Raw genomic sequence first — 19,261 nt, 5'->3', positions numbered from 1 at the left:
TCAGTGCTGGGCACATACTTATAATCCTAACACTGGGAAGATCAGTAGTTCATGGCCAGCCTCAACTAAATAGTGTGCTCAAGGATAGCTTAGGCTATCTAAGACCCTGCATCAAAGTTTCCAGAAATTATAGTGTGAAAAAGTAACTATAAAAATTAATTTTAGAATATTGGCTGCCCTTGTAGAAAATTTAAAGAATATATGTGACTTTTCCTTTGGTCCAAAGACTTAAATAAAAATTCTATATCCATAACTGTATGTATCTATCTATCCAACTTAAGAAACTGCATGAGGTTTTGCTTTTTGGGGTTTTTGTCTGTGTGTTTGTTTTGGGGTGGGGTCTCACTCTAGCTCAGGCTGACCTGGAATTCACTCTGTAGTCTCAAGAGTGGCCTTGAGCTCATGACAGTCCTATAGCTGCCTCCCAAGTGCTGGGATTAAAGGCATGTACCACCAAGTCTAGCTTTGCCTGAATTTTATATGTATACCAGTTCCTCTCCTCTCTTTCTCTCTCTTTCATGTGGTATTGAGATTGGACCTAGGGCCTGTGTATGCTAGACAGGCACTGAGCTGTACCTTCTGCCCCATACCAATTATTTTCTAAACATTACTAAAGGACTCACTCAAGAAAACTTAATATTAAATCACTTTTAATTACACTCGTATTAATACAAACATCCTTTATAAAAATGCTTCTTGATCAGCAGTTAAAACAAAAAAAAAGTTGTGTTGGGGATTAAAATGCCCACCATAGTGTCTGGCTTCACATGGGTTCTGGGGATTTGAACTCCAGTCCTCATGCTTATGTGGCAGGTGCTTTTTCCACTGAACCATTTCTTCAGCCCATCATCCATAAGTATATATTTGTACATTATAATTTAATAGGCTTATGCTTATACCCTTCCAGAAGTACATTTCTAATCTATACTTTGCTGCTGCTGTTGTTGCTTTCAAGGTAGTATCTCACTGTAGTCCAGGCTTATCTGGAACTCAGCCTCAAACTCACAGCAGTCCTCCTACCTTGGCTTCCCAAGTATGCCACCACACCTGGCTTATAATCCATACTTTTAATTTGGGCTAATTGAATCAGTACTCAGCTTTAATTTTTGAAGTGTTTTCCAAACAGGACTTTGCTCGATGATGTATGCTTTAGTTGTGATCATTCTGTAACAGATGCTGTCTATGTTTGGTTTGGAGGTAGTCTGAAAGAAGATGAACATGCAGCATCATTTACAGAAACTCTTTTTTCAGGGTCACATAAAAAATAACCAATTCTGCCAATACTTCTTAGTACCTATGTACTCAAAATACATAGGAGATAGAGTAATAAGAAAATACCCAATCTCTATTTTTAAAGAATTTCAAACATGTAATTCCCCCAGCCAACGACAAAATAGGACAGCATTAATGTGGCTTTGATGGAGATGTGCTCCAAATGTAAGAAAAAGGAGGAGCATACTGCCCAGGGGAGCTGGGGTGCCTGCGCACACTTCAGAAGACAAGCATGAAAAGAAAGTGGACTGGAACCTACCTACATGGTTCATGACTACAATATAACCAGCATTTCATAGAAGCTATAAATAACAGCACAATATATAAATAGCGTGCTTTTTTTTTTTTTTTGCCACAAATTAGTCATGAATGAGTGGCTACCAGAAGTAAATGTAGAACTTGAGACCACATTTGGCTTAGAAAGAGTTGAACAGAAGTAGGGCTTTTGACAATCCTCAAAGGGTGTACAGTTTGAATTTTTTTTTTTTTTTTTGTCGTCTTTTTGTTTTTCGAGGTAGGGTCTCACTCTAGCTCAGGCTGACCTGGAATTCACTATGTGGTCTCAGGGTGGCCTTGAACTCATGGCAATCCTCCTACCTCTGCCTCCCAAGTGCTGGGATTAAAGGTGTGCGCCAGCATGCCCTGCTGAAGTTTTTAATTTTTTAAACGTAACCCTTCTGGCCCTGATGTAGATTTGATAATGCATCTTCCCCAGATGACTTACCCTGGCTACAGTGCACATAAGATTAATTGCATTTACTGTGTTGTGTACTGGAAGTATCCGTAAGTTACTTCCCAAGAATCTGAAAAAGAAAATTCTGGACTTACACATCAAACAACTTACTGATACTTGTTCCCTTAAATAAGTGAAGAGGGCTGGAGAGATGGCTTAGCAGTTAAGGCATTCGCCTGCAAAGCTTAAGGACCCAGGTTTGATTCTCCAGATCCCACGTAAGCCAGATGCACATGGTGGCACATGGGTCTGGAGTTCGTTTGCAGTGTCTAGAGGCCCTGACATACTCATTCTCTCTCTCTCTCCCTCCCTTTGTCTCTAATAAATAAATAATAATAAATATTGTTTTGGTTTTGAGGTAGGGTCTTGGTCTAGCCCAGGCTGACCTGGAATTTGCTATGTAGTCTCAGGGTTGCCCCGGACTCGCGGCAATCCACCTACCTCTGCCTCCTGAGTGCTGGGATTAAAGGCGTTGTGCCACTACGCCCAGCAAAATAAAATAGTTTTAAAATATAGGTGAAGAGACTAAGCTGTACTCTGTTACGTGTTTATTCTTCCTTGCCCTGTCTTACGCCTTGGGGGATCTGAGGTGGCGTTAGCACAACTTCAAGTGCTCACTTCTGTTTGCTCTTACAGAATAAATCCATAAATCAGCATGAACTCTAGTCACCTTGATTCCTACAGAAGCTGTCTGGCCTGTTTTATTCAATATGGCAGGTTAACATTACAAAATTCATCTTCTAGCAAAACCAAATTTACCTGCCTAAAAGAATTAGAATGGAAGGGGACAGCACGGTGTAAGGGAACATTCTGCACACATACCTCTGCTGAATCCTGAACATGAGCTTCCGTTCTTCAGGCCCATGGAGGGGGGCAGACAGAACCAAAAAACTATTTTTGTGAATGCTAATAAACTTCTCAATTTTAGGTAGAAATATTTCTTCAGCTGACGTAATGCACTCTTTAGCATCCATCAATAAAAATGCAACTCCTAGGAAAAGGGAATGTAATAAAAGTCAAAAAGAGTCCAGATGTGGTGGTGCATGCCTTTAATCCCAGTACTCAGAAGACAGAGATAAGATGCTAAGAGTTCAAGGCCAGCCTCGGACTACACAGTGAGTTCCAGGTCCAGCTGGGCTAGAAGGAGACCCTACCCTGGTGGGGGGGGGGGGGGAGGGCGGAGGAATTAAAAGGAGCAAATGCAGAGCAAAATGTGCAAACTTAAAATCAATAGAGGGGCTGGAGAGATGGCTTACCAGTTAAGGCGCTTGCCTGTGAAGCCAAAGGACCAGGTTCTATTCCTCAGTACCCACGTAACCCAGATGCACAAGGGGGCACATGTGTCTGGAGCTCATTTGCAGTGGCTAGTGACCCTGGTGCACCCATTCTCTATCTGTCTGTCTCCTCTCTCTCTCTGCTAGCAAATAAATAAATAAAATAAAGTTTAAAAAAAAAAAATCAATAGAAAATACTGTCCCAAACTCAAAAGAAGCAGAACTTACAATTTTTACACACTAAAGTGATTTAGGCAGTTACCTGATATGTTCTGTATATAAGAATGGCTCATTTGAAATATTTAAGGAAAAAGCTGTTTTGCTCATTTACATCTTTTTCTTTTCTTAGACCAAGGCATTGGCCACATGAAGGTGTTAGGGCAAAGATTAATTTTTATTTTAACCATTAATCTTTCAAGGCAGATGGGGTACTTGCCTGTAACCTCAGACCTTTGGGAGGCTGAGACAAGAGAATTAGGGTAAATTCAAGGTCATCCTGCACTATACAGGAAATTCCAGGTCAATCAGACTCTGTCTCAAAAAAATAAAAAAGTCTCTTGTTAAAATTCAGATATGCCGGGCGTGGTGGCGCACGCCTTTAATCCCAGCATTTGGGAGGCAGAGGTAGGGGGATCGCCGTGAGTTCAAGGCCACCCTGAGACTACAGAGTTAATTCCAGATCAGCCTGGACCAGAGTGAGACCCCACCTCAAAACCCCCCCCAAAAAAAAAAATTAGATACATTCATTCCCTGGCTTATTAGAGTATTCCAAAGGATACGGGTAAACAGGCAGGTGAAGAGATGGTCAGGAGCAGGTGACCAGAAAGGGGACTGGAGTGTCAATGTCCTACCTGGCCCTCCATCTTAACAGGCACCTGGATGTGTTCAGCAACTCAGAAAAGTCTATCATGATTTTCTAAAGCTAGAAATCAACTAAAGAAATGGCTCTTCAAAAAATGTGGTTAAGACATAATCTATGAAAAGTGTTCATGTGATTATATAATCACCAAGTGAATGTGGTCAATTTATATAACCTCTTGGAGTGGAAGTTTCCTTCCCTAACAAGGAAAGAGCAACTCTGTATAAAGCTGATCAGAAGGACTGAATAAAAGAAAGCCACCAAAAACCATTTCATTTCTCCTGGAATACTTTTTTTTTTTCTAGGCTAACCTAGAATCCACTCTGTATTCTCTGGGTGGCCTCAAACTCATGGTGATCTTCCTACCTCTGCCTCCCAAGTGCTGGGATTAAAGGCGTGCATCACCTGGCTAAGATATTTTTATTTATTTGAGAGAGAAAGATACAGGGGGGCAGGGAGAGAGAGAATGGCCTTCAGTCTCCTGGAATACTTCTACTCAACCTGGAAGAGCAAGTTTTGGGCTGGTCCACTTCTGATCTCTAGGACAGTGTAAAAGCATTTGTTTTCTAAAACCTCTGCTGAGTAGTAAACCTCCTTATCAAATCTTTTTTCCTTTTTTGAGGTAGGGTCTCTCTCTAGCCCAGGGTGACCTGGAATTCATTATGTGGTCTCAGAGTGGCCTCGAATTCACTACTATCCTCCTACCTCTGCCTCCCCTGTGCTGGGGTTAAAGGTGTGTGCCACCATGTATGGCTTCTCTGTTTTTTGAGACAGGGTCTCACAATGTACCCCAGACTTCCTTTGAACTTGCTACCCTCATGTACCACCATGCCCAGCTTGACAAAAACTTTACTTTTAAAGTCCATGTATCTCATCACTTCTGTTACTTCCCAAACATAGATGGAATGGCCTCCTCATGTCCCCAGCATTCTCTTAGGCCAGTCCAATTGCTGTACTTTGCCTCAAGTATACTTCTATTATTTTGTCCTCATAAAGTTCTAATGTTTCTTTCTTTTCAGTAAATCCTCATGTAAAGCAATTTAAAAGTTTCATTTATTGTTTCTGTATGTAAATTTTGTCCAATTATGTAATATTTATTGATTATTGGGAAAATGGATTTTTCTATTTTCATCTTAATTCCAAAGCAAGTAGTTTTCCCAGACTCTACTGACTCAGCATTAACCACTGTAACTTAAAGGGAACATCTGTAATTGGCCATTATGTGCTGCTTTTGCAGCAGTAACAAAATTTAATACATTTACTCCAACCAGTGACCCTTTATGCTGTTATATGGTTACTGAATTGCAAAACTTATTAGAATTTATATTCTCATATCTTATAAAAATTTTTGGCTAAAACAGTCAACAAAGAACTGTACCAGAAAGAGAAAACACGATGGATCCACTCTCCAGTGTGTCTGAATACCGAACTTTGTGGCTTTGATTTTCTAGAGCCGTCGCAATTTCACAATTCTTTAAAAACATTTAGAAATACCAATGTCAGACAAGCATACAATATTTTTTATCCTCCAAAAAATAAAATATAAGCTTAATGGCTTATTTTATAACTATAACACTAAAATATCTGGTCATTAAACAAACAAAACTTTTAGAGAAAAAAACTTTTAAATAAATCAAAACCATTTCTACTAAAACTATGTAAGTTTAAAAATGATATAATGCACTACAGTTAATGTTATTTAGGAACAGTACTAAAGAAATAAACTGAGAATAACCAAGAAAAATACAAATTCTTTTCAAGAAACTTTGGCAATGGATTCTTACTTGAATTATTGTGCAGCTATGGAAGACGTGAGGTATTGTTTTTTAGATGGTTGGTAGAAGACCACAGAGCCAAAGCCAGAGAATACCACACAGGTTGACAAGCAATGCTCTAGCTCATCTGCTTATATTATAGTCACTTTAATAGGCTGTTTTAAAGGTAAACCAGCTGAGCAGATAGCTCAGTGGTTAAAGGTGCTTGCTTGCAAAGAATGATGGCCTGGGTTTGATTCCCTAGAACCCATGTAAAGCCTGTTGCACAAAGCAGTACATGCATCTGGAGGTTTTTTTTTTTTTTTGCATCAGCAAAAAGCCCTGGTGTACCCATTCTCTCTCCCCTTTCTCTATCTTATCTATCCTATTTTCTTTCTCTCTCTTCCTCTCTCTCTCCTTTCTCTTTCTACTTGAGAATAAATAAAGATATTAAAAAAAAAAAAAAAGTAGAGCCAGGAGTGATGGTGCACTTGGGAAGCACAGGTAGGAGGATTGCCATGAGATCAAGGCCACCCTTGATACTAGGGTACTAGGATACACATAAACAATCACAAGAACCACATGATCATTTCAATAGATACAGAGAAGGCCTTGGACAAAATACAGCATCACCTCATGATCAAAATGCTGGAGAGAATAGGCATGGATGGTTTAGATATCAACATAATAAACACTATATATAAAGCAACTAAAGCCCAAATAATACCCCATGGGAAAAGACTCAAGGAGTTTCCATCACGATCAGGAACAAGATGGGTGGCCACTCTCACTGCTGCTCTTTAACATAGTACTAGAAGTCCTAGCCCAAGCAATAAGACAAGAGAAAGAAATAAAAGGGATACAAATTGGAAAGGAAGAAGTCAAGGGAGCCTTATCTGCAGATCCTATACGTAAGTGATACAAGCCTAGAGGTGATTAATTCCTTCAGTAAAGTGGCAGGACATAAAATCCAAACACAAAAATCAGCAGCCTTTCCATATGCAGAAAACAAATATACAGAAAAAGAAATTAGCCAGGCTATCCCATTTTCAATAGCAATAAAAATGAATTAATACCTTGAAATAACACTAACCAAGGATGTGAAAGACCTATATAATGAAAGCATAAAAGCACTCAAGAAAGAAAATGAAGACTTGAGAAGATGGAAAGACCTGCCATGCTTCTGGATAGGCAGAATTAATATTGTGAAAATGGCAATTCCACCAAAAGCATTATACAGATTTAATGCAATACCAATAAAAATTCCAGCATCATTCTTCAGAGAGATAGAAAACAATGATCTAAAAATTCATATGGAATGGCATCAGGTCTCAGATATCCAAACATTTCCTCAGCAAAAGAAAATACCTCTGGAGGTATCACCATACCCATTTTAAAGCTATATTACAAAGCTATAGTAACAAAAACAGCATGGTACCAGCACAAAAACAGAAATAGAGACAAACACAACAGAATTGAAGACCTGGACTTCAGGTCAAGTAACTACAACTACTTGATCTTTGACAAAGGTGCCAATAATGTAGACTGGAAAAAACACAGCAACTTCAACAAATGGTGCTGGACAGTTTTTTCTATTTTTTAAATTTTTATTTATTTACTTATTTGACACAGAGAGAATGTGTGTCTTAGAATGGGCCCACGAGGGCCTCCAGCCATTGCAAACAAACTCTAGATGCATGTACCACCTTGTGCATCTGGCTAATGTAGGTCCTGGGTAATCAAACCTGGGTCCATTGGCTTTGCAGACAAACGCCTTAATTGCTTAGCCATCCCTCCAGCCTGGTGCTAGACAAATTTAATAACCATATGCAAAAAATGAAATTATACCCACACATCTCACCATACACAAAAATCAAGTCCAATGGACTAAAGACCTCAATATAAAACCTGAAACTCTTCTACTAGAAGAAAAAGTTGGAGGAATTCTCCATGATATAGGAGTGGGGAAAGACTTCCTGAACAAAACCCCAGTAGCCCAGGAAATTAAACCATCACTCAACCAAGGGATCTCATGAAGTTAAAAAACTTTTGCACTAACAAACGTATCATAAACAGTCAACAGATTACCCATAGAATGGGAGAAAACTTTTGCCGGCTATACTTCTGACAGAGGCCTAATATCTAGAATCTAAGGAACTCAAAAGTCTACACAATAAAAAATTAAAACAGGGCTGGAGAGATGGCTTAGCGGTTGGGCGCTTGCCTGTGAAGCCTAAGGACCCTAGTTCGAGGCTCGGTTCCCCAGGTCCCACGTTAGCCAGATGCACAAGGGGGCGCATGTGTCTGGAGTTCGTTTGCAGAGGCTGGAAGCCCTGGTGCACCCATTCTCTCTCTCTCTCCATCTGTCTTTCTCTCTGTGTCTGTCGCTCTCAAATAAATAAATAAAAATTTAAAAAAAATGTTTTAAAAAAATTAAAACAGCCCAGTCAAAAATTGGGTCAGAGAACTGAATAGGGAATTCTCAGAAGAAAAAACGCAAATGGCTACCACACACTTAAGAAAACGTTCAACATCCCAAGCCATCATGGAAATGCAAATAAAAACAACTATGAGATTTCACCTCACTCCAGTAAGGATGGCAATCATTAAAAAAAATCAAATGAGGGCTAGAGAGATGGATTAGCGGTTAAGCGCTTGCCTATGAAGCCTAAGGACCCCGGTTCGAGGCTCAATTCCCCAGGATCCACGTTAGCCAGATGCATAAGGGGGCACATGCATCTAGAGTTCGTCTGCAGTGGCTGGAAGCCCTGGTGCGCCCATTCTCTCTCTCTCTACCTGCCTCTTTCTCTGTCACTCTCAAATAAATAAAAATAATAAAAAAAATTGTTTTTAAATCAAATGACAACAAATGTTGGTGAGGATATGGGGAAATGGACCCTTATTCACTGTTGGTGGAATTGTAAGCTTGTACAACCACTCTGGAAATCAATATAGAGATTCCTCAAAAGGATGAATATAGAGGTACCAAAAGACCTAGTCATTCCCGTACTGGGCATTTACTCTCAATACTCCACATTTCACTACAGACATATTTGCTCAACCATGTTTATAGCTGCTCAGTTCATAATAGCTAAGAACTGGAATCAACCCAGGTGCCCATCACTGGACAAATGGATAACCAAGCTGTGGTAAATTTACACAATGGAATTCTACTCAGAAGTAAGAAAAAATTAGCCACAAGTTGGGATATCATGCCCAGAGGCATTGCCTCTCCAACAACTGACTGCTGCTCACACAACACATAAATTACAACCTCCAAGGGGATAACCTGCGATCCCAATGACCCCTTCAGAAAGGGGTCAGGGATGAGGGAAAGGATGGTGCTAACACATGATGTATCCATACTAAGTATGTCAGTAATTAATAAAAAATAATTTAAAGTAAAACTAGGAAATATAAAGAACATCACAACCTTCTGGTTTAAATATTTTAAAAATTATCTCATTTACTATTCTAAGCAATGAAATCTTATTAACCAAGATAGTAAAATCTAAATGGTTAATGGTGTTTCCTGGTTGGTTAAAATTCAAGCTTATTAGTCACTATATAGATAAAAATACCTTAGGTAAATTAATTTTTATTTATCAATCAGAATATATATACTTTAATCACATAGTCTAAAATGTGCTTCCTTTCCTTCTTAAGGAGAATATTTTGTTACTTCAATCTTGTCCTGGAGCTCAGCTACAGCTCTTTCTTCTGTGGTTTTAAAACTGCTTTGCTTCCAGCAGCGGCAGATTAAACAATGTAGGCCAAATCTCCTGCTGGAGGCAACTTGAAAAATGACAATTAAAAAAAAAAATCTGTATGAATGCATCAGAGAGCTAGCAGAATAGTAAGGAATTGTAAGGCCAAGATCTATACAAAAATTCAAAGATATGACCCCCAACATTTAGGCCAGTTCTTCCCTAAGGGTGCCTGCCAATTCAAGATGAGGTAGAAGAGAGGCTGAGCAGAGCTTTGACAAAAGTGGAGCAGCTCTCACAGGAATGTAGCCCAGCTTCAAATCTCTTCAGTCCCTGAAATTGTTCTAAGGTGATACTGAGTCACTAGTACTAAAGAACCGTGCAGAAGCACTGCCTAAAGGAACATTTCTCAGTCCGTTCTTCTAAATCAAGTTAGAGCTACAGAACAAAGAAAGTGGATGATGGTTTTCTCAGCAATTCCAGAGCTAGTGCCTTGTTAGATGCACAGAAAAGACGTTCACTCAACACATAAGTAGGGCTTGCTCAGACAAGCTTAGCCAATACGAATACACCATGGCAAGCCAAGTTTGAATTACAAAAGTAATTTTGTTTACTGTTGGGATCAAATCCAGAGCCCTGCACATGCTCCATAAGTTCTCTACCACTGAACTATATCCTCAGGGTCAATAAGGTAATTTTGAAATATAAGTATAACCTATGCAGTATTTGAGACTTACATTAAATGCACTGCTCATCTGAAATTAAAAACTAAGCCGGGCGTGGTGGCGCACGCCTTTAATCCCAACACTCAGGAGGCAGAGGTAGGAGGATCGCCGTGAGTTCAAGGCCACCCTGAGACTACATAGAGAATTCCAGGTCAGCCTGAGCTAGAGTGAGACCCTACCTCATAAAACCAAAAAAAAAAAAAAAAACTCTGTTTAACCTGGAAAATGGAACATTAGTTTAATTCATTTTTTTTTTAGTTTAATTCTTTTACAGAAGTAGGGCTTCTCTAGAGGAATATCATATTCCTATAGACCTCAAATTATTTGTACTTTTTTTTTTGATAAAGGATTCCATGTAGCCCAAATTCATCTCAAATTTTCTACATAGTGAAGGTGACCTTGAACTCCTGAGTGCTGGAATTACAGGTGTGTGCCACTATTCCATTACACCACTGCCACACTCCCAGTCCATGTGGTGCTAAGGATGAAATGCAGAGCTTCATGCATGCTAGGTGAGTATACTACCAATGGAGCTACACTCCAGCCTCCTTACCATCCTTTAAATACAAATTCCGACATAATAAAAATAAGACATATGAGGTAAGTTTACATGAAAGAGAACCACCATCCATAATAACCAAAAGAAAGAGCAGAGAGGAGATCTATACTACCTTAAAATAGCCATGCTTTCTATGTTCAAGGAGATGAAAGACAAGGTCCAGAATTTCAGTGAAGAACTAGAAACTATAAAGAGCTATAATAGATGAAAGAGCCAGGAAAATTCCTAAAATATGAATCAAATCTTTAAAATGAAAAAATGTAGTATATAAAGCAGACAGTAACATGCAAAGGAGAAGAAACAGGTGAGAAGAGCATAGAGTAACATATGCAAAGACATTCAGACCTAGAATCTGACTCTTATTTAGTGAATGGAAGGTGTACATGAGTCAGTTAACTTTGTAACAAGGTTAGGAATAGCTGTAGGCAGATACATGTTTCATGAAGATACATATATGCTATGCCAATTACATTCAACACAAAATAAAATAACGAAACTGTGAAGATGAAAGCAGAGCTCAATTGAGAAAAACAGGAAGTTTAGTAGTTGTGTCAAACTAATCCAGAAATTGACTTGATTTTCCAAAATGTGTTCCATATTATGCATGAACTATAAAATGATGGTTCTTACTCAGACATGAGTGGAAAACTTTGGACAATATTTTGCCTCCTTTTGAGGATTTTATAATGCATAGTAAGTGCTTTCTCTATTAAGCCATCTCCCAGCCCAGCAGGGAGAGTTATAATGCACCTGAGTATAGTCAAGATTCTGAAAAATACTGTAGTTTAAAAAAGCTGCCAGACGTGGTGGCGCATGCCTTTAATCCCAGCACTCGGGAGGCAGTGGTAGGAGGATCGTTGTGAGTTCAAGGCTACCTTGACACTACATAGTGAATTCCAGGTCACCCTGGGCCAGAGTGAGACCCTACCTTGAAAAACCAAAACATAAAAAATAAAAAAGCTTGCTTCACTTTGTTTATGCCAGCATTCCAAATGAAACCTATATAATAATTCTTTTTGCATTTGCAGTATCACTGTGCTTTAAAACTAGTGTTTTGGAGCCGAGCGTGGTGGCGCACGCCTTTAATCCCAGCACTCAGGAGGCAGAGGTAGGAGGATCACCCAGAGTTCGAGGTCACCCTGAGAATACATAGTGAATTCCAGGTCAGCCTGAGCTAGAGTGAGATCCTACCTTAGAAAACCAAAAAAAAAAAAAAAAAACCTAGTGTCTTGGGGTTGGAGACATAGCTTAGCAGTTAAGATGCCTGTGAAGCCTAAGGACTCAGGATTGACTCCCAGAACCCATATAAGCCAGATGTACATGGGGGCGCATGCACCTGGAATTTGGTTGCAGGGTCTGGAGACCCTGGTGCACCCATTTTCCTCTCTCTCTCTCTCTCAAATAAGTAAATAAATTAAATAAATTAAAAATTATAAAACTAGTGTCTAGAAAATCTACTTACATGAAAGGAACTAGAAGTGGAAAATGGTACTTAATAACTGATCCAGAGTTTATTAAAAAAGAATGCTAACCTGCAAACCTTGATGATACCTAATGGATAATCTCAACTTTCAAGTTGACTGGCTCAAGAATCACGTAGCTGGCAATCTGTGCATGTCTTTGATAGAGTTTCCAGGTCAGGTGAAGTGGGGTGAGAAGACCCATGCTAACTATGGGCATCATCCCATGGCTTAAGTCCTACAAGGCTAAATAGGAAGAACGCTAGCTGAGCATCAGCATTCCCTGCCATGACAGACTGTACCCCTGGAGCTGAAGCCAAAATAAACACACCTTAATCTACTTTTTTTTTTTTTTTTCTTCAGAGCAAATACTTTTTAATGGGTATATGTTACAAATACACTGGAGGGTCATGCAATGCCGCCTGCATTGGATACAATCCTGGGCCACAAGTCTGCACACTCCTTTGCAACTAGTTGGCCCTGTTATTTCATTACTTTTATTGTTTACAATGACCCCTGAATTATCTTCAAAAAAGAAATACTCCATCTTTTCTCCCATATGATTTTCGTTGTTGAATCACCATGGCTGGATGGACCTTCTTTCTTTTTTTTTAAATTTTTTTGTTTATTTTTATTTATTTGAGAGTGACAGACAGAGAGAAAGAGGCAGAGGAAAGACAGGAGAGTGGGCACGCCAGGGCTTCCAGCCACTGCAAACGAACTCCAGATGCGTGCGCCCCCTTGTGCATCTGGCTAACGTGGGTCCTGGGGAATCGAGCCTTGAACCGGGCCCTTAGGCATCACAGGCAAGCCCTTAACCGCTAAGCCATCTCTCCAGCCCGTGGACCTTCTTTCTTAACTCTGGTTTTTCCTTCTTAACTGTGGCCATCACCGTGTCACCCACACCAGCAGCAGGAAGTGTGTTCAGGCGTCCCTTGATCCCCTTCTTAGAGATGTTAATCTACTTCTTGTCAGGGATTTGGTCACAGCAATGACAAAGATAACTAATATACCATGGAAATAGTGAACAGTGGTCATTGTTTTTATCTGGTTTATTCTTATTACAGGCAGAGAGAGGAGGAGAGAGAAAAAGAGAAAATGGGCTCACCAGGGCCTCTAGCCAGTGCAAACAAACCCCAGACGCATATGCCACCATGTGCATCTGCCCCACAAGGGACCTGAAGAATCGAACCTGGGTCCTTAGGTTTCACAGGCAAGCGCCTTAACCACTAAGCCATCTCTCCAGCCCGTGGTCATTGTTTTTAGTTTATTATCACAGCATTTCCATAGCTGGCGTGTCTAGGTTGTAGTTACTACAATTAGTTTTTTGTTTTTTTGAGATAGGGTATTGCTTTGCTCCAGGCTGACCTGGAATTCACTCTGTAGACTCAGGGAGATCTCAGATTCAGGGCAGTCCTCCTACCTCAGCCTCCTAAGTGCTGGGATTAAAGGCCTACACCACCACACCCAGCTATAGTTAGTTTTCTTTGGAGTGGTGCTGGGTATTAGGTCTGGTACTCTGACCAGTGTGGGAGTTTATCTACTGAGTTATAATCCCAGCCCAGTTATGAGAAACTGCACTTCCCTGTGCTCTGACCTAGGCTTATATAATGAACCTTACACATATTTCAATGAAAGAACATGAGAGATTAAAACTTCCAGCTAGCAACTCAGCCCCAAAATGTACAAATTCTAACATACACACACACACACACACACGCGCGCGCGCACGTGCAAAAAAAAACAACAAGAAATATCAAAGACACAAGGCAGGGGGTGGCGGGAAGATGGCTCAGCAGTTAAAGGCACTTGCTTACAAAGTTTGTGGCCTGGATTCAATTCCTCAGTACCTACATAAATCCAGATGCACAAAGATGCACCTGGAATTCTTTTGCAGTAGTCGGAGATCTGACATACCCATTCTCTCTTGCTCCATACACAGGATACTTTAAGGACCCTAAAGATACATGGCCAGAAAAGACACTCCTCCATATAATATTATAGTTAAAATACCAAGTAAACAGAACAGAGAGCACAGTGCAAGAGAGAAGAACCAAGTCACACATGAGGCAAAGGTAAAAGCCAGGAGGGCACAGAATGACATACATGAAGCCATTAAAGACAGTAACTGCCATTTTAGATTACTATATCCAGCATAGTTATCCTTCAATGTCTAAGAAGAGGGCCTAGAAATATCCTAGAGGTAGAATGCTTGCTTGGCATGTGCAAGGCCCTAGTTTCAATATTTAGCACTGCTGAATTTTTTTTTAACTTTGTAAAAAAATATAAGGAGAAGACCTATGATAAACACAAACTATAGGAATTCATGGCTAATAAGCCAGCAAAATATATTTAAGGGAATTTTATGCATGGAAAGGAAGATAAGTGTAATCATGAGAATAAGAGAGAGAATAAATCTCACTAGAAGAATAGAAAAGCAAACAGGCATTAAGAAATAATCATTACAAAAATACCAAAATGGAAAGAATCAGTATGTATCTTTTAATAATAGGTCTGGATGTTAACAGTCTCAATCCTCTAATTAAAAGTCATAAATTGGCTGAATTTAGAAAACAATGCCCAAACTGCTTGCTGTCTTCAATAAGTGCACAAAGGCAGCAAAGACAAACACAACCTAAAAGTGGAATGGGGAAAACTATTCCAAGAAAATGGAGCCTGAAGGGTAACAGAAGTAGCTGTCCTATAGCCAACCAAGCAGACTTCAAACCAAAGTTAGTCAGAAGAGACAAAGGTCAATCTATGTTTATAAAGGAAAGAACCCATCAGGAGGATGTAACAATTATAAACATATAAGCCAAGATGTCATGCCCAACTTCATTAAACAAACATTAATGGACATAAAAGGACAGAGACTCCAACACAATAATAGTGATGAGTTCAATAGCCCACTCTCACCAATAAATTAGACACAAAAGTAATCAATAAACATATAGAGCTAAACAAAACTACAAGTCAAATGGACATTATTTTTGGCTCAGTAGCCAACGAATCTTTTCCAAAACAGATTATATTTAAGACATAAATCAAGTCTTAATACACAGAAGAAAACTGAAATAACATACCAGGGGTGCTGAAAAATTATGTTTTCATTTTTAGTTGATTCTGGAAAATTTTAAATTGCCCCATGATTTTTTCTGTGATCCACAGATCACTCAAAAGTTTATTGTTGGGAACTAGAGAGACAGCTTAGCAGTTAAGGCACGTGCTTGTGAAGCCTAAGGATCCAGGTTTGACTCCCTAGAACCCAGGTAAGCCAGATGCACAAGGTGATGCATGTGCACAAGGTCACACATGCACACAAGGTGGCACATATGTCTGGAGTTCAAATGCAGTGGCTAGAGGCCTTTGTGTGCTAATTCTCTCTTGCTCTCATAAAATATTTTTAAAATTTTATTGTTTGATCTCCATGTGTTTGTATATTTTCTGTAGTTTCTCTTGCTGTTGATTCCTATTTTAACTAAACTGTAGAAATCAACAGCAAGAGAAACTACAGAAAACATAACTTCTTAGTGCCCCTGGTATGCAGAAAAGCACATTTTAAAAGGGAAGATTATACAAGAAAAGGAGTGCAGAGGGAGAGAGGGAAAGGGAAAGAGAGGGAAAAAAGAGGAGAGACTAGAAAAAGTTTCAAAGATTTAGGGAAATAGAACATTGAGTATGGATGCAAAAGGTTTAGAATTTAGCTTTAAGATACACTTAGCATTTTATTTCCTTTTCCCCACAACCAATGTAAGTAATTAATAAAGTACATTTTTTAAATTGCTCTTTTAATTAAAGATAAATGGTCCAAATACCCCTCTACCTTAAGAGATGAGCTAATAATAATGGTGGTTGTCCATTTTATTCTCTCTTTTTCACCATTTTCAGCCATTTGTATATCTTTGAATCAGCCAGCTTCTAATGGTGCCACAATCTAAGAAAAATAAGAACAAAAAGAACACAGAAATGTTTTATGAGTATGTATATGAAAGAGAGAGACAGAGAGAAATGATGCATTCTAAGGATCTTCTAAATGCCATTGTAAGGAATATTTAAACAACCTTGCATCCCTAATTCTTCTTCTTTCTTTCTTGTATGAGTTTTTTTGAGACAGGGTGTTGTAGTTACCTTCTCATTGCTGAGAGATAAAGCACCTGGCCAAAAACAGCTGATGGGAGGAAAGTTTTTATTTTGGCTTATAGTCTTTAGTGGAAACTCCATGATGGCAGGGGAAAACATGGCATGAGCAGAGACTAGACATTACCTCTGCCTCAGCAGACGGAAAATAGCAGCTATACAGTGTGCTAACTATCACTGGCAAACTGGGGTTAATAAACCTCAAAGTCTGCCCCACTGACACACCTCCTCCTCCCACAGAGCTCTGCCTCCCGAATTGCTACTAGCTGGGGACCTAGCATTCAGAACATAGTTTATGGTGGGCATCTAATTCAAATCACCATATTCCACCTTAGCCACCCTAACTATGACCATGTAAAATGTAAAACGCAATGCATTCAGTCCAACTTTAAAAGCCCTCATAATTTTTATCAATTCCAACACTATTCAAGTATTTCCATAGTCCAAGGGCTCTTCACTGTGAGCCTGTAAAACCTAAAACACATCATTGCACAGAGTAATCATTCATACTGCAGAATATGGCATTGCAAGGAAAGAGTAAACCAATGCAAGATCTAAAAACAAACAGGGAAAACATCAGATCATCTAGTTCTGAGTCCAATGTCTGCAACCAGTGATAAAGTCCCTAGAATTCCAATTCCACCCCTCTAGTGTGGATGTCTACAGCCCAGGGAAATCTCCATCCTGAACCAGCACCTCTTTTTGGTGGTAATTCTATAGCCCTGGCACTTAAAAAAAATAAATAAACCTGGGGTCTCCACCTCAACACATGGTTCCTCTCATGGATCCATTCAGCCTCCACACAGGGACTGCAATAACCCTGCCTCACATCACCTAGGGGCCATCTCCAAAAAAACAAACCATATTGTAAATCCAATGACCCTCTTTCCTCCATTTGTGATATTTTATAGTACCAGGTGGGGTACCACAAACTTGCTAACCCAGTGGGGGGTGGGGGGCAGGAATAAAGCCAATTTTGAAGAGTAGGACACTCCTTCAGTATCCAGGCCTCCTACTTTCAACAGTCAGCATTCTTTCTGCTGTCTCAATGTAGAACAGCTGGTCCCATCTCAATGCTGGTAATCTCTCAAACAACTGCAGCTGAAGCAGGCTAGTTTCCTCTCTGAAGTTTTCATTTCTTTCTATTCATATCTATCTGCTCATACCAGTCCATTTCTTCTACTCAGTCCATTTCACCCTACTCAAATTCTCAGAACACTGGAGAACACAGCCACCCTCTCACATAAACTGCCTCTAAACTACCAAGTCCATGGGCACCAGGGGCAGAATGTGATGACTGACTGTCATGCTCCCAAAGCCTCAGGTGTTTGTGATTAAGTTTCCTACTTAGTCCTCACCTTGGAACATTTGGAAGGTGGAGCCCACCTAGAGGAAGACACCACATTTACATGCACATGTCATACAGAAAATAAATTGGGGGTACATGCAGAATGAATGCTCAAGGATATTATTTCATGTAGGATATGAGGGAAGGCATCTCACAGAGTGAGAAAATCAGTAGAAAATTAATGTGGATAACTTACAGATATGAAGAAAGGGCTTTTTAGACAAGGCTAGCATGGCTTCAAGCCATGAACCTACTTGGTCCTAATGCCACGCCACTTAAAGGGTGACTGGAGTTTCATTTCTTGGCTGGGCTGCATCACTGGGTGGCCTTTGCAGCTTAGTCAGCCATTTGGCCACTGCAGAGTATCTCCCCAAGTTATAAGCAGAGGTCTTTCCTGTGGTCTACTGAGATCTCTGAAGAAGAATTTTCCAATCTCCTGTGTAAAAGATTACAAACTCTCAGGAAGAGATAAAGAACAAGGATTCTGAGGATGCAATAGTTTCATATTTTCATTTCATTTAAGTACTTTTAGCAACTTATCTCCAATGTGCCTGTATCCTGAAATACATGTTTCTAGCTCAACTGCTCCAGAAAAAAAAATGCTTCTTCCACAGAAGCATTTTGGGATCGGTTTTCTTGGATGCTCTGGATGGAGAAGGGAGTCTACAGAGGTCTAATGGATTTATATAAAAACTTACAACCAATCCTCCTCTCTCTACACTTATCCTTGGTGTTTCCAAGTACAGTAGTGCTTGGAGGACCTTGAGGTGTGTTTGCCTAGCTCACCAGTATTATCTAGCTCACTCAGACAATTTCCACCCAGACATGTTACAGCTTCATGCTTGTGCCATGTTTTCCCCGCCATGATGCTTTCCCTTGAGACTGTAAGCCAAAATAAACCTTTTTCCATCAGCTGCTTTTGGTCAGGTGTTTTGTCTCAGCAACACGACAGTAACTACAACAGGGAGATCAACCCAACATATGACATCATTTTTCCCTGAAGACATTTTCTGTTTGTAAATTATAGCTTAGGGGGTTAGAAATCTCAGAGGTAGGGCACATGCATAAAGCCCTACAATTAAAATCCCTAGTATCAAAAAGGAGAAAAAGAAGTTGTTGTGCAGAACCAAGAGGCTACACAGAGCTTTCAACAAAACCTAGTGATGAAGGTGGGAAGAGGGAAGATGGTAGAGGCCAGAAGTCAACATTGGTTATCTTCCTCAGTTGCTCTCCAACTTGGGGTTTTGGTGTGTGAGTATATGCATGCTCATATGTGTGTGAGTGCTCATGCATGTACAGGTCTGAGATGGACATCAGATGTCTTCCTCAGTCTTTCACCACCTTACGTATTGAGGTATGGTCTATCACTTGGCCCCAGAGCTTATCTATTTGGCTTGCTCTGCGGATCCCAACTCTGCTTTCTGAGCACTGGG

At 39.9% G+C, this 19,261-nt stretch overlaps 1 protein-coding gene across 1 annotated transcript; it reads right to left on the bottom strand.

The window, feature by feature from the left end:
* Nucleotides 1-794: 794 nt before the first annotated feature.
* On the bottom strand, nt 795-18,693 carry C19H1orf146 (chromosome 19 C1orf146 homolog). Its single transcript, XM_045138695.1, has 4 exons — nt 18,615-18,693; nt 2,828-2,996; nt 1,997-2,075; nt 795-1,202 (listed from the first exon to the last, which is right to left on the bottom strand). The coding sequence occupies exons 1-4, from the start codon at nt 18,691-18,693 to the stop codon at nt 1,068-1,070; spliced, it is 462 nt and encodes a 153-aa protein (XP_044994630.1). The 3' UTR covers nt 795-1,067.
* Nucleotides 18,694-19,261: the final 568 nt, after the last annotated feature.

The sequence above is a fragment of the Jaculus jaculus genome, chromosome 19, assembly GCF_020740685.1.
Source record: "Jaculus jaculus isolate mJacJac1 chromosome 19, mJacJac1.mat.Y.cur, whole genome shotgun sequence".
In the NCBI taxonomy this organism is placed as follows: domain Eukaryota; kingdom Metazoa; phylum Chordata; class Mammalia; order Rodentia; family Dipodidae; genus Jaculus; species Jaculus jaculus.
This window is presented reverse-complemented; position numbering and strand designations above follow the sequence as displayed.